This window comes from Agelaius tricolor, unplaced genomic scaffold (genome assembly GCF_023055355.1).
Source record: "Agelaius tricolor isolate 1412-34295 unplaced genomic scaffold, bAgeTri1.0.p SCAF_12, whole genome shotgun sequence".
Taxonomy (NCBI): domain Eukaryota; kingdom Metazoa; phylum Chordata; class Aves; order Passeriformes; family Icteridae; genus Agelaius; species Agelaius tricolor.
Window position 1 is genome coordinate 4,699,004 of NW_027269272.1, and position 13,371 is coordinate 4,712,374.

Sequence of the window (13,371 nt, forward strand, 5' to 3'; positions counted from 1 at the left end):
ATCAGGGGTGGTTATCTCCACAGGGATCAGGGGGTGGTTATCTCCACAGGGATCAGGGGGTGGTTATCTCCACAAGGATCTACTCCTATCACCCTGGCACTCCACAGGAAAGACATCATTACTGCTAGAAAGCTTAAAAAACTCCAAGGAAAATCACATTGCTTCTGCTGCTGAATTAGAAGGAAAGCATATTACACAATAGGTTTTTGCTGGTAACAGGACATCCTTGTTGTTAGTTATTTCCACATTTTATTACAGGGAGATACTTGGCTGAGCATTTTGTAAGGTCTGTCAGATCCTGTGTTCCAGGATCTGTGTTTAGACTGTGGCTACACAGGAATTACCATGAGAGGTCTGTCTAACAATCTGCTCCTCAATACCCTGTCTCCAGCAAGAATCAAAGCTTTTTGCCCTGGAATATGGAATATTAGAGACTTTGTTCATGATGAATTATATTTGGCCAAGTATTCTTTTTTTTTCAATAGGTTTGTATTAGGATGTCACCAGTAAAGCTGCCTGAAAGTTCCTTTAGTCAGTGACTATTTTAATCAAACTCACCTTGCTTTTCTATGCATATTTTGTTGATAAATGCCAAACCAATCACTATTAGTGAGGAAGAAGCCAGTGCATTTTAAAAATAACAAAAAGTCAGGTACTCTGCTACATTTGGTTTGTTGCAGCAGCTGAACAATATTTACTGTGGGCTTTATAAGTTTATTTTTTAAATTCTTTTACAAAGAAAAAAAGTGGGGGGAAGCAGCTTCCATTCAGGAACATTTTTATTTTGCTCTTGAGACCTTAACCAAACAAACCAGTGACAATAAACTTAATCTTTCATGATAGCCTCTTCAACTGTACCTGTAAAATCTTAGCTTTGTATACTTAAGTAGAATGGATCCTTGGGGAAAAACAAAAAGGGAAATTAACAACCTAAACTTCTGTGAGTTACCTGCTGCTCTGAGAATCACAATGTTCTGAGTTGACAAGTTATTTGAGAAGCCATCAGGATTCCAACTGATTTTAAATGCTTCTCTCCTCAATCTGGCATGGATTTCCTTCTTTTCTCGTAAGCCTAATTGAAATTGTTTAATTTGCCAGATGTTCCCCAAGATATTTCCATTCCATCTTCCTGAATGTCTTTCTGCTTGTATCACTTAGCAAATTACTTTCCAATCAGCTTCTCTGCCATGCTCATTATGCAGATAACAAATATTAATAATCTATTATTTGATCTCTTCATATTCTTCTAATTTATTTTTAATTCATTCTTTTTCCCAGCATGCAGGAAACCATTCACCTAGGCTCAGATACAAGTTTATGAGAACAGGAGTGTTTTCATCATAAATCCTTCAACAGTCTATTTTTGTCTTTCTTTAGGGCACAGGATGACATAGTAAGGGCTGATAAGATGATTACTTTAAGAGTCTTAGGTTAGGCACTTACATGTGAGCTCCCTAGGGAAAACACTGCTCCATAAGTTATTTTGCTGGCAGTGTTGGGAAAATTATCTTAATTTTCAGCCTGCCTACGACTTTTAGGGGTTTGTAGATTGCTTCTGGATAGTCTGAAAATTGACCTTCCTTATGAAGTGTGTTATTTATGATATCAATATTCCCTCCTTACAGTCCAAGGTCTATTAATCACAGTGAGATAGACAGAAATTCTGGCACAGTCAAGGTTTTCCTAAGGTTAGGGTTTGCTGTCCAGCTGGAGGATGTTCTGGTAGTGAAATGGAGCTCCTGATCCACTGCTGTGAATGAAGATGCTTTCTGATGCCTCGGTGTCCTCAGGTGCTCCTGGGCAGATGGACGCTGCTGTGCAGTCTGGTGAGGAGCACCAGTGCAGCTTTGAGCTCTTTGGTAACTTCTAAAGGACAGAGCAGAAGAGTTTGCTCATGTGAAGGGCAAGTGCTGTTTCCCTCAGTCCCCACACTCCTGCTCTGGTTCATGCCTGGTAAGACTTTGGGCTCAAGATCACAGAATCGATTATTTTGGAAAAGACTTCTGAGATCATCGAGTCCAACCCTTGAGCGAACACCACCATGTCAACCAGACCATGGCACTAAGGGCCACCTCCAATCTTCCCTTAAATACTTCCAGGGACGGTGACCCCAGCACCTCCCTGGGCAGCGCACTCCAATGTCCAACCACCCTTTCAGTGAAGAAATTCTTCGTGATATTCAGCCTAAGCCTCCCCTGGCCCATCTTAATACCGTGTCCTCTCTCGTCCTGTCGCTTGTGAGAAGAGGCCGACCCACACCTGGCAACACCCTCCTGTTAGGGACTTGCAGAGTCTTGGTCTGTCTCAGCTATTTGCCCTCTGCTCATACATAACACGTTCAGCATCCCGCTGCTTTCTCTCTAAAAGCAGCTAATTACCAAGCGAGCTCAAACACACTTCTGAGAGCTGTTCTGTTGGGAGAGCACTCAACCTCCCTGCTCCCGCTGTTTCCCCGCAGTGCCCCACAGCGGCAACCGAGTTCTTTTATCCCCAGCAGCGCCCAGGGTAGAACCGGGCCCTGCCCTTCGGAAAGCCGTGCCCTCAGCCCTCACCCGGGGCAGAGCCCTCAGCCCTCACCCGGGCAGAGCCGTTTCTGTCCCTCACCGGGGCAGTAACCCCAGCCCTCATGGTGGGCAGAGCCCTCAGCACCTCACCCGGGGCAGAGCCCTCAGCCCTCACCTGGGCAGAGCCGTTCCTGCCCCTCACCCGGGCAGAGCCCTCAGCCCTCACCCCGGCAGAGCCGTTCCTGCCCCTCACCCGGGCAGTGCCCTCAGCCCTCGCTCGGTCAGAGCCGCTCCCGCCCCTCACCCGGGCAGAGCCCTCAGCCCTGACCCGGGCACAACCATTCCCCCCCCCAGCCCATAGAGCCGCCCGCCCTCCCGTGAGGCGGGGCCGCCCTTTCCGCCGTGGCTTTCCGGTGATGGCGGCGGGCGGCGGCGACCCGCGGACGGCAGACGTGGAGGAGGACGCCTCGCAGCTCGTCTTCCCCAAAGGTGCGAGCGAGGGCGGCGAGGAGCCCGGGCTCGGGGGTCGGGTGGTGGTTGGAGGCCGGCAGCGGCCGCCTGTGAGGGTGCGGGCCTCGCCGAGCGGCTCCTTGGGCCGGAGCGCTGCTCAACGCCCCTCCAGCAGCTACTAAGCCGCGAGTGTTAAAAATCAGGATAATAAATTATTTGTATATATTTAAGCATCTCATGATTTTTAGGATATAGCGGTTCTTAGGTGGGCCGCTAGGTGTGTGTTGGGTATTAAAAAAAAAAAAAAAGTCCTGTCAGGTTATAGTGAAAAGGTTATTGGTTTTTTTATATAAGCTTTTTCAGTGATGTTTGTTGACACAGGAGCTCTTCCCTGTGAGGGTGCTGAGGCCCTGGCACAGGGTGCCCAGAGCAGCTGTGGCTGCCCCTGGATCCCTGGCAGTGCCCAAGGCCAGGCTGGACAGGGCTTGGAGCAGCCTGGGACAGTGGGAGGTGTCCCTGCCATGGCAGGAGTTGGAATGAGATGGGCTTTAAGGTCCCTTCCAACCTAAGCTGTTCTGGAAATTTGTGAATACTGCTGCAGTTAGGAAATCAGCTGTCCAGATCCAGAGTTGGTAACTATGGACATTAGCTGTCTGTGGTTTGTTTTTTTGGTTTTTTGGGTTTTTTTTTCAGAAAATTAATTCAGTATAAATTCTAGAAATGTATTTATACTTCACAGGCACTGTAAAAAAAAGGAGGGGGGGAAAAATAGACACCATGGTGCATTGCTGCATTGCTGAGTTATGAACAATAAGGAAGTTCTGAAAGACTATTTTTCAGGTTTTTTTAATGCTAAAATCTCATGTTTAGCCCAAGCTGATTTACTGCTCAATGCAAAATAAGAGTTGCCAGCCCCTTTCTAGCAGTCCCTGTATCTGGTTGTATAAAACAGTGCTGTCAGGCACTCTGGGGTGCAGCTTCTGAGCCTGTTGCTTTGAACAGCTCATACTGTGATGTTGACAGATATTCTTGTTAATGGAACACATACAGTTTTTATGGTGATGATGAATGAATTCAAAGTTGGCTAAAGGGGGGGAGAATTTTTAAGATTGGTTAAATTTTTTTTTCTGATCATAAAATTTCAGTAGGTCAATTAACTTTTCAAGTAAATGAAGCCTTTTTAAAAACATTCAACAGTGTTCATATTTACTTCAAGAGCTCAGAGACTTCTGAAAACTATGGCATCACTTCTGAATTTTGTGGAATTTTAGAGTTCTAGATATTTTTTTCTGTATCAAGTCATGCATTACTTCTGCCAAAATTGGTGAAGAAAACATACTGCACAAATATGAACAAATCTGCATGTTAGGGCTGCAAGTGTAAAATATATGGTCAAAAAAAACAAACACCTTGGACTGTCATTCAGAGTGTAATTTTTATCAGCATTTTCAGTATGAAATGCTGCCCAGTCATTGGTGAGAGGGCTCACACAACTGCCGTGAAAAACATTTTCACTTCTTTATTACCCAGATCTAAACTACACTAAACACTTGTGCATTCCCCCTTCTCAAACCCCTTTTTTTCCGTGCTGGCATTCCCTCATTCATCCTGCAGAATTCGAAACTGCAGAAACCCTGCTGAATTCCGAGGTGCACATGCTGCTGGAGCACCGCAAGCAGCAGAACGAGAGCGCCGAGGACGAGCAGGAGCTGTCGGAAGTGTTCATGAAAACCCTGAACTACACAGCGCGCTTCAGCCGCTTCAAGAACCGCGAGACCATCGCCAGCGTGCGCAGGTGAGCGGGAGCGTCTGTAACAAACACCCTGGAACTGGATCCACAGAGCTGCACCCCTCACAGGGATCCTGCTGTACAAAAAGTGTGTAACTTTGTGTTTTAAAAAAAAAAAAACACTACTTGTTTAAAAGTGTGTGACTTTTAAAGAAGTGGTGTGAAAAATGAATATTTTATGATTGGCTTTTGGCAAATATTAAAATGAATATTAGGTGTGTTGTGTTAGAAAGCAATGCTGTGTTAATTCTCTTAAGTAGTGTGTTAAATACAGTTTTGGGTTATAAAAAAATGTTAAAATAGAAACTATGCTATGTAGGATACTTTTTTTAAAGAAAGGACACACAGCGAGACAGCAGCCACAGGACACCTGAATCTTTCAGAGAAAAAGAATTTATTGCCCTCTTATCAGAAGAAAGGAACTTCTTCCCCCTGCCTTGAAGGCACTGTTAGGATGCAGAGGAAGAAGTTGACACTGCCCAGCCAGAATCCTGTGTTTGAATGGAATTTATGCATCATGGATGAGGTGTATGAACATGCAACAGGCTGTTGCTTTTAAGGGTTAATCCTCTGTTAACCTGGGTCCTTTTTCAGGCTTGTGCTGCCCAGAAAAAGGTAGCCGGACACAGTAACTCTTTGTTTCTGTTGTCTCATATTGTCCTAATTCAAATTGTCCAAATTATTATTTCTCTAATTATATTACTATTTTTATAACCATTTTATTACAATTAAACTTTTAAAATTTTGAAACCAAGTGATTGGCGTTTTTCACACGTAGTATCCCCTGAACTCTCTCCCCTTGGTGAATCCCAAGTCCCCAGCCCTGGAAACATCAGTAACTACTTACCATAGAGTTAGCCTTCCTGGGGGAAAAAGCAGATTCCCAAATGGACCTTTGTGTCACAACTTCCTCTGGTTTCTCCTTCCCCTGTCCCCTCACTGGCTTGGCATCCCTGCTGGCCACCCCTCTTTCCCTGGAGCCCAGCCCTTAGCTCTGCCTCCTTCCCCTTCTTAAGCTGCCTGCTCCACTTGATTCACTCTCTTTCTAGCCGGGGTTTCCCTCTAGCTACTGTGTTACCCTGCTGGAATAAAACCTTGCCAGAGAGCCTTTCTTGCTTCTGTTGCTGAGCCGGTTGCAGTGGGTGTTGAGTGGAGGTTTGTCTGTGTTGCCTGAATGTTAACTCAACTTGCTTTTTGACAGGAGAGGTTTGTTGGGGACAAGAAATAGGCAGCAGCACCTACCATTCTAACACCCGCATTTTTTAACAAAAAGTACATCTTAGTGGTGTTGAGTGATTTGTTCTTTAATTGAGTCTTTTGTCTTCCTAACGAGGCAAGAAGTTCTTGATGGAGGGTTATGCTTTGTCCAGGTCAAGCCTTCTGAAGTGCTTTGTTTTCAGTATTTCACTGACAGCTGATTGCATTAAACAGGAGGATTTTCTAGACTTTGCAGAATATTTCAGGGGAAGTGGAGTTAGCAGATAGGATTTTATTTTTTCCTCTATGCATTTATATAATGAGTCTTTTCTCCTGAAAAAAATTACTTCCGTGCCAAAACCAGTGTGCAACTGGTTAAAATATTTGCTAAATAAATGGCTAAACATTTGCTTCAGTTTAAGCCCCTTTATATTTCTGTCTTGTAATTCCATCAAATTGTTGTGTTCCCTTACAGCTTACTGCTGCAGAAGAAGCTCCATAAGTTTGAACTGGCATGTTTGGCTAACTTGTGTCCTGAGACAGCCGAGGAAGCAAAAGCTCTGATTCCTAGGTAAGCACTTAGACATTGTACAAAGGCTGCTGTCACTTCCCTGTGACCTAAGGCCAGCCATGCCCTGGTACCCTCTCTTCAATCCAACTCCCTTGCTGGAAAAATATTTGGTTTTGGTCTTTTTTCCTCTACCCACTGATCTGACAGCAACACACTTTGTGCATGTCCCTTATGCACTTCTGAGAGCTTTTACTGGATCAGGTGTAAACCTCTTAAATTTGGGTTCTTAGCTGGCTGTGTTTGAGTTCCTCGGAGTTTTTTCCATTGGAGCAAATGAAGTGTTTTGTGGATAATGTAGGAGGAGCAGTAGCTTCTTCATGTCTTGATTGGTTACCTCATGGCCTGAGATAGAGAAAGGAATGATACATTCATCTGCATTACAATTTCTTCCTTATTTGCCATTATGTAAAAGGGAAGGCTTTGGGATGACCTAACTGTGGGCTCCCAGTGCCTGGAAAGAGCCTATGAGAAAGATGGAAAGAGACTTTTTACAGGAGTAGTGACAGGACAAGGGAATGACTTCAACTGAGAGTAGACTGAAATTAGATACTGGGAGAAATTCATCCCTGTGAGGGAGGTGAGGCCCTGGCACAGGGGGCCCAGAGAAGCTGTGGCTGCCCCTGGAGGTGCCCAAGGCCAGGCTGGATGGGGCTCTGAACAATCTGATCTAGTGCAGTGTGTCCCTGTCCATGGCACAGGGTTGGAATGAGATGATCTTCAAGGTCCCCTCCATTCCATGATTTTATGTTAAGATTTCGTAGCAAGAATGGACTGGCTTAAGAACATTCAGCTACATGGACTTCATTTAGAGGTCTGCTTACACCTGCTTTGCCTTTTTTGAAAACACATTTTGAAATTACTCAGCAGAGGGTTCTGGGAAGAATGGAGTTTTGTCTTTACAGAAGCAGTGCATAGGGATTAGAGCACTCTTCTTACAGGGATGTTCCAGGTGGTTCCTGGTGCTTACACAGGTGGGTGATGGTGTGTTGAGACTGACAGGAGAGAGTTCTGACTTAAATGAATCAAGGGAGAGAGATCATTTCTGAAACCTTTAATGTGTCCTTATTGCTGTTCCCTTGCAGCCTGGAGGGCCGGTTTGAAGATGAAGAATTACAACAGATTCTCGATGACATCCAGACTAAACGCAGCTTCCAGTATTAAGGGTAACCCTCAGCCCCTTTATCTGGCCACAAAATCCTGAGGACCTGGGCTGTTTCCCAGCCCTCTGGATCAGTCCAGCTCCCAGCTGAGCAAGGGTACTGTGGATGCAGGGTGCTCCAGTGCTGTGTTGCCACAGGTGCATTCAGACTGGAGATCAGCATTGTCCTTTTGGTTTGTTCCATGTATATGTTGGCAAGGACCCCCTGAATTGTGAGAGCAAAGAACCTGAAAGGCTTTTTCCCCGTGGCTCAAGTATTTGTTTCTCCCCTAATCTCTCTCCCCAGGCTGTAAATTTTCAATGTTTTTGGGTTTTAGCAGAAATGTGGATGTGATTTTGTGTTTTTTAGGAACTTCTAAAGGATGCAGAAACTTGTTCTTGGTTCTCAGAAGGTTCAGTGATGAGCAGCATCAATATCTGTGGTGTTTTTGTTTGTTTTATTGTTTGATTGGGACAGTGAATTTTTACAGCTTCAATATTTTTCTATTATTGTTTAGTGTAAATTAAAAGATATTTTTAATTAAAGTTGTGTGGTTTATAAATATTAGGTACATATTATGATTTTGTTAATGAGGACCTTTTTAATGAGCAGATCCTGGAGATCTGGGGACTCCAAGAGTGTAATAACCCCAGTGCAGTTTAGAACATATCAGAGGTGTGACTACAATCACAGTGAGAAAGCATTGAGGCAGCATCTCCCTCTCTGCTCCCTGTTCTGTGCTGAGTGATTGCAGACACCCAGTCTGTATTCTGCTACAGAAAGAAAAAGGTGAAGAAATATAATAATAATTTAGATGTTAACACAGCCAGGTATCCACCCCTGGAGGGATGGACTCCTTATAACTGCCCTAATACTGAGATGAAGCTGAACTATAAATAATGGGGCACAGTGGAGGGCTGGCTCCTGGTGCAGCCTGTGGGGATCACACACCCACTGCTACCTGAGCTCAGCTGCTGGGAGATTCACAGATTGTTAGCTTTTATCTGAAAGGAATGTTCTTTTGTATAGGAGAAACTTCTTAAACAAGCCCTTTCAAGTCTTGTAATTTTACCACCACACCTGAAAGAAGGAAAATTTTGCAGGAAAGAATGTTGGGAGAAAGGGGCAGACAGATGTGTTAAGATTATTTGTGTATTTGTGATAATAAGCAATAGTCTCACTGATCTTGCAAAAGGGAGAGAAATAAAATATTACTAAAAGTGTAATGTTGCTGCTGTGCTGAGAGGCTGTACTGGTGTGTGACAACTGTTTGGGCTCACCTCACCTGGAGCACAGTACTTCAGAGAGATTTGAGTATGAGCTGGGGTGCCATGGCTCCTCCAAGCCTATAAACCACACATGCAACTTTACCATGGTCAGAATAATTATAACTGAGGAAGAAAAACCAAGGTGGGAAATCTTTATTTTATAAAGCTTAGTGTCCCCATTTGATACAGCACATGCTTCCCAGTAGCTGCCCCTGCTGAACTGGATTTGCTCTGTAAAATGTTTCTGTTCAAGCAGCTTTAAGACATTTTCATCTAAACACACAGACCCCTTAGGTCTTAATCACAACTAATTCAGGGACAAAAGCCATTCTGCACCTCTCTATCTACACCCGTGTTACTACTTGATGACCCTTTGTAAGCACCCTTAGGAGGAATGTAACAGACCTAGTGATCTGTAAATGATCTCAGGAGTTTGCGCTATCCAACACAAATAGATTATTACGAGCCTTGAGATTAGTAGGTTTTGTTGGTGTTTTGAAGCCCGGGAACAGGAAGAGAGAAGGGAATCACGGAATCAACCAGGTTTGAAAGACCTCTGAGATCGAGTCCAACCTCTGAGCGAACACCACCATGCCAACTATGCCACCATGGCAGCGAGTGCCACCGCCAATCTTTCCTTAAACACGTCCAGAGAGGGTGGCTCTACCGCCTCCCTGGGCAGCAGCTCCAAAGGTATTTCTGGGAGCCCCAGCAGGCGGAGTGTCTTGCAGCGCCTGGGCCTTGGTGAGCGTGAGAAAACTATCACGGAGCGGCGCACAACACGGCCGTGCCCGGAAGCAACGATCGCTCTGGCCGCCGGCAGTGCCTCTTTGGCAAGCTGGAGCCGGCTGGCCCGGGGGTCCCGGAAGTGTCCGGAGGCGGGTCCCGGGCGGGTCCCGGCCTGGCGGCTCTGAGGGACCCTTGGCGCCCCCCCTGCCTCCGCCACACGCGAGACGGCCCCGCCGGGCGCTCTGCGCATGCGCGTAGCTCTGCGCGCCCTCGCCCTGTGATTGGTGCGCCGGCCGGGTCGGCTCGCGGAAGCGGCGCGCGCCCCGCCCCACCCCAAGTGCGCACGCGCGTTGCCGCCCGGGGCCCTTCAGGAGCGGCGCCCCCGCCCGCGCGCCCTGACGTAGTGCGCGTGCGCGCTGGCTTGGGGCGCGTGCGCTGCTGGCGGGGGAGGCGGAGGGAAGATGGCGGGCGGCCGCGGGTCGTGAGGCGGCGGCGGCGGAGTTTGCCGGAGCCAGAAGGACGAGGCGGGCGGCGAGGTGTCGGTGGGGCGCGGAGTCCCGGCACGAGAGGCTGGCTGGGCGGTGAGTACGGCTCAGTGTCGGGCGGGGCGGGGGAGCAGCCGGGGAAGCGCGGCCGCCTCCGCCATCTTTAGGCCGCGGCCCTGGAGCGGCGCGGCCGGGGCAGGGCGGGTGCCGCCGGCGGGAACGGGGGTCCCCGGGCCGGGGCGCCCGGGGCAGCGGCGAGAGCCGAGCTAGGGCCCAGTGCTGCGGCCGGGCCCCGGGTGGGCTGTGCTCGAGGGCCGGGTCTGGAAGCGGCAGCAGGGCCCCTGTCCTGCTCGCTGCACAGGTGTCTGTCGGTGGCTTCTCCCCAGGCTCTCAATCCTGGCTTTTTCTACTTCTTTTAATGTTACTATTTCTTAAGATTGTTGTTCTCTCCGCCTTGGGTCCGGGTGGAAATCGGGTTGTGGCTGCTTTGAACATAGGGCTGGGAAGTTCTGGCCATTACGAACCATGTTAGATACCTCGATTTTTTTACCTATGTGGTTCTTTACAAGGGAAATCCTCTGTTTTAAGGAGAGAGAAGAAAAGGCCACAGACGTAGAATACTAGTTAGGTTAGTATTTAAGTTTCTCAGATGCCAAGTGAGATAATTGCATTTGCCAGTAAAGAACGGTTTTAGTTGTATAGGACTAATCAACTTTAGTAAAAGAATGAGAAAGTATTATTTTCGGTTTTCTTACGGATCCCGAGAGGGCTGTTTCTCACGTTTTGTACTGTGTAACCCCAGTGTTGTTGGAGTGTGTTCCCTGCAATGTAATAACACAGCCGTGTGCAGCAGACACTGGTGCTGGCATGGTGGAGGGGCTGCTGATCGTGCGGTGTCACATTCCACTGGCCGAGACTCATCAGCCTCTGCATGGGTAGCAAACCTAAGGGACGTGTTCAACTTGAAAAAATAGCTCAGCGTTTTTCCCTTGGAGAGAGCTCATTAAATTTCCTGCCTCATTAGAGGTGTATGTTATTTCTCTCATGCTGTTAGATTCTTTGTTATGAGTAAGTAGTTGTATAGTCTCAAATCCAGTGTTTTTTAACATTAGCAGTTGCTTGAACACTTCTGTCTGACAGAGTTGTCATAGGTAAGTAGTTCTGTGCTCTGCAAGTCTTGTGCCTCATTATAGCCTTGCTTGCAGTTTGTGGGTACTGTTTGGGAATCTGTTTGTTTTTTTGGATTTTTTTTTTTTTTTTGTAGGTAGCAATTCCTCATCCTTCTTGCAGCATATTTTTATTCTTTTATGCTTAACTGAATGTTCTAACTTTTATGCTTAACTATAGTTCTATCCTTCCTTTAAGAGAGGTAATATTGCATGTCAGAGTTTATAGTGTGCAGAAAGTGTTGTGCCAAAATACTTCAGGGCTCCTTGCTCCTAAGTTCTTCTTCAAGTAAACTGATTTTTACTTCTCAGTGATCTGCTGCAATATTCTGCCATCATCCTACTCTGAGAATATATAATTGTTAAATGTGTTTCAAAAATCTGATTCTTAACATCTTGTTCAGTTGTGTTGCAATAGTTCTAATGAGAAGATCTGAAAATATAGATACTAAAAATAAAGTATTGAAAGATTGGGGGGAGAAAAAAAAAAACCTTAGAGGTGCAGAGAATGTTAGGTGTGAGTAACTCCTCATAGAGCTGCTGAAACCTTTTGACTCAAATATCAGTCACTGCAAAGAGTCACAGCCATTCCCTGTTGTCTGAAGTGCTGGTCCCTTGGAGCAGTAAATATTGGACTCTTTGGACTGTTGGAATTGAAAATTTCTCATCAGTTCTGTCTTTGTGCTATCAGCACAGGAAGTAAAAGCCTAAAAATCCTAAACTGTGCTTGACATAGAGGTACCAGGAATGGCTCCTTTTGCTGCAGCAGAGAGACCTTGGTCTGAGGAGGGGATGAGAAGTCTCCTGTTTTGTTCCCATCCCAGCAAAGGAGTCTGACTCACCTGGAAAAAACACTCATGCAGAAGGCATTAGGCTGAGGAGCCATATGGAAGGAATACAGTTTAAATCTGTACTGGGATGACTGCATGCAAAATGTTTCATTTTGTGCATCTGCTAGCCAAGTGTCTAGGGAGTTTCAAGAGTTGGTTCAGTAACACTGGAAATGAGAATTATTTTGGCCTTGCTCAGATAGAGGTTATAATTTAGAAAACTACTTGTGCAAACAAGCAGGAAGTTATCTGCAGTGTGTTTGTGAATTTTACACAATTTCTTCTTTATTTGCCATGTTTACATTCCTGATATTGGATTGTTATGTTAACAAAAGTACAAACACAGATATGCAGGCCTGGTTGGTGTGGTTCATACAGAAACTGAGCATTGTCAGAGCATGGTGAGGGGGAGGAGATGTGCCCAGGGTCCTTCAAAAGGTTAAAACCTTAAGATAACCTTGGATTTTACTTCTTATCATAGAAAATATCTGAAGGTAAGAGCAGAGAGGTACTAATGGTTTTGATTTGTGTTTTGCTAGTAATTTCACTTCAGTTTGGAGCATGCACAGTCCCCTATTTTCCAAGTGGTGCTAAACTTCCCAGCAATCTGTTCTTGCTCAGTAGTATTTAAAAAAAGCTACTCAGCATTTCATAATGTCACTTCTGGTTCAGCCTGCTCTCCACACTGGGGCTGGGTGTCCCAGTCATGCTGTTGTGAAACCTGCAGTGGGGATGGAGGTGTGTGTTTAGCAGGAGAGCAGTGAGGGGTTGCTCTGCTGTGCTGATAGCACTTTGCTGGCAGTGACTTTGCAGTGCTTCCACTCCTGCCTGGGGCTGTGCAGTGAGCAGGAGCTCAGTCTGTGTGTGGAGGGATCCTGGAGTTAAACTGATCCTTTCTACCTCTGCACCACAGCTGGGCTTTGTTCTGAGCACTTCCACTCACTGGGGCTTTATCACATTTTCTCCCACCAGTAGAAGGAAAGACTCTCTACAATATTGAGCATCACTGTTGTCTAAGCCTGATAAAGCTTGTGTTGGTCCAAACAATTGCATGTAAGTGTTCTTGCCCATACTTTTTTTAATATTCTATCTATATGTGTAATTTTTCACATTCTTTAGACACAAATGAAAACATTTCTTCCTCTCTTATATATTGCATCAAGTAACCCTGGTACATTTTTCTTCTATCAGTAAAAGAGTTAGAACTTTTATCTTCAACTTCATTTTTCCTTTAAATAGGATT

The 13,371-nt window shown here is 45.8% G+C and overlaps 1 protein-coding gene across 3 annotated transcripts in view; it reads left to right on the forward strand.

Annotated features, from left to right (window-relative positions):
- Positions 1-349: 349 nt before the first annotated feature.
- Positions 350-13,371, forward strand: part of POLR2D (RNA polymerase II subunit D) — a 29,647-nt gene continuing 16,625 nt past the window's right edge. Inside the window, exons 1-5 of one of the 3 annotated variants that reach the window (XM_071437180.1) lie at positions 351-2,993; positions 4,569-4,749; positions 6,416-6,511; positions 7,594-7,674; positions 8,020-8,195. In XM_071437180.1, the coding sequence (XP_071293281.1) occupies positions 2,627-2,993; positions 4,569-4,749; positions 6,416-6,511; positions 7,594-7,672 (723 nt within the window). In that variant the 5' untranslated portion in view covers positions 351-2,626 and the 3' untranslated portion in view covers positions 7,673-7,674; positions 8,020-8,195. Of the gene's footprint in view, positions 2,994-4,568; positions 4,750-6,415; positions 6,512-7,593; positions 8,196-13,371 lie in introns of those variants that run through there. The other 2 variants (XM_071437181.1, XM_071437179.1) reach the window with 2 other exon arrangements.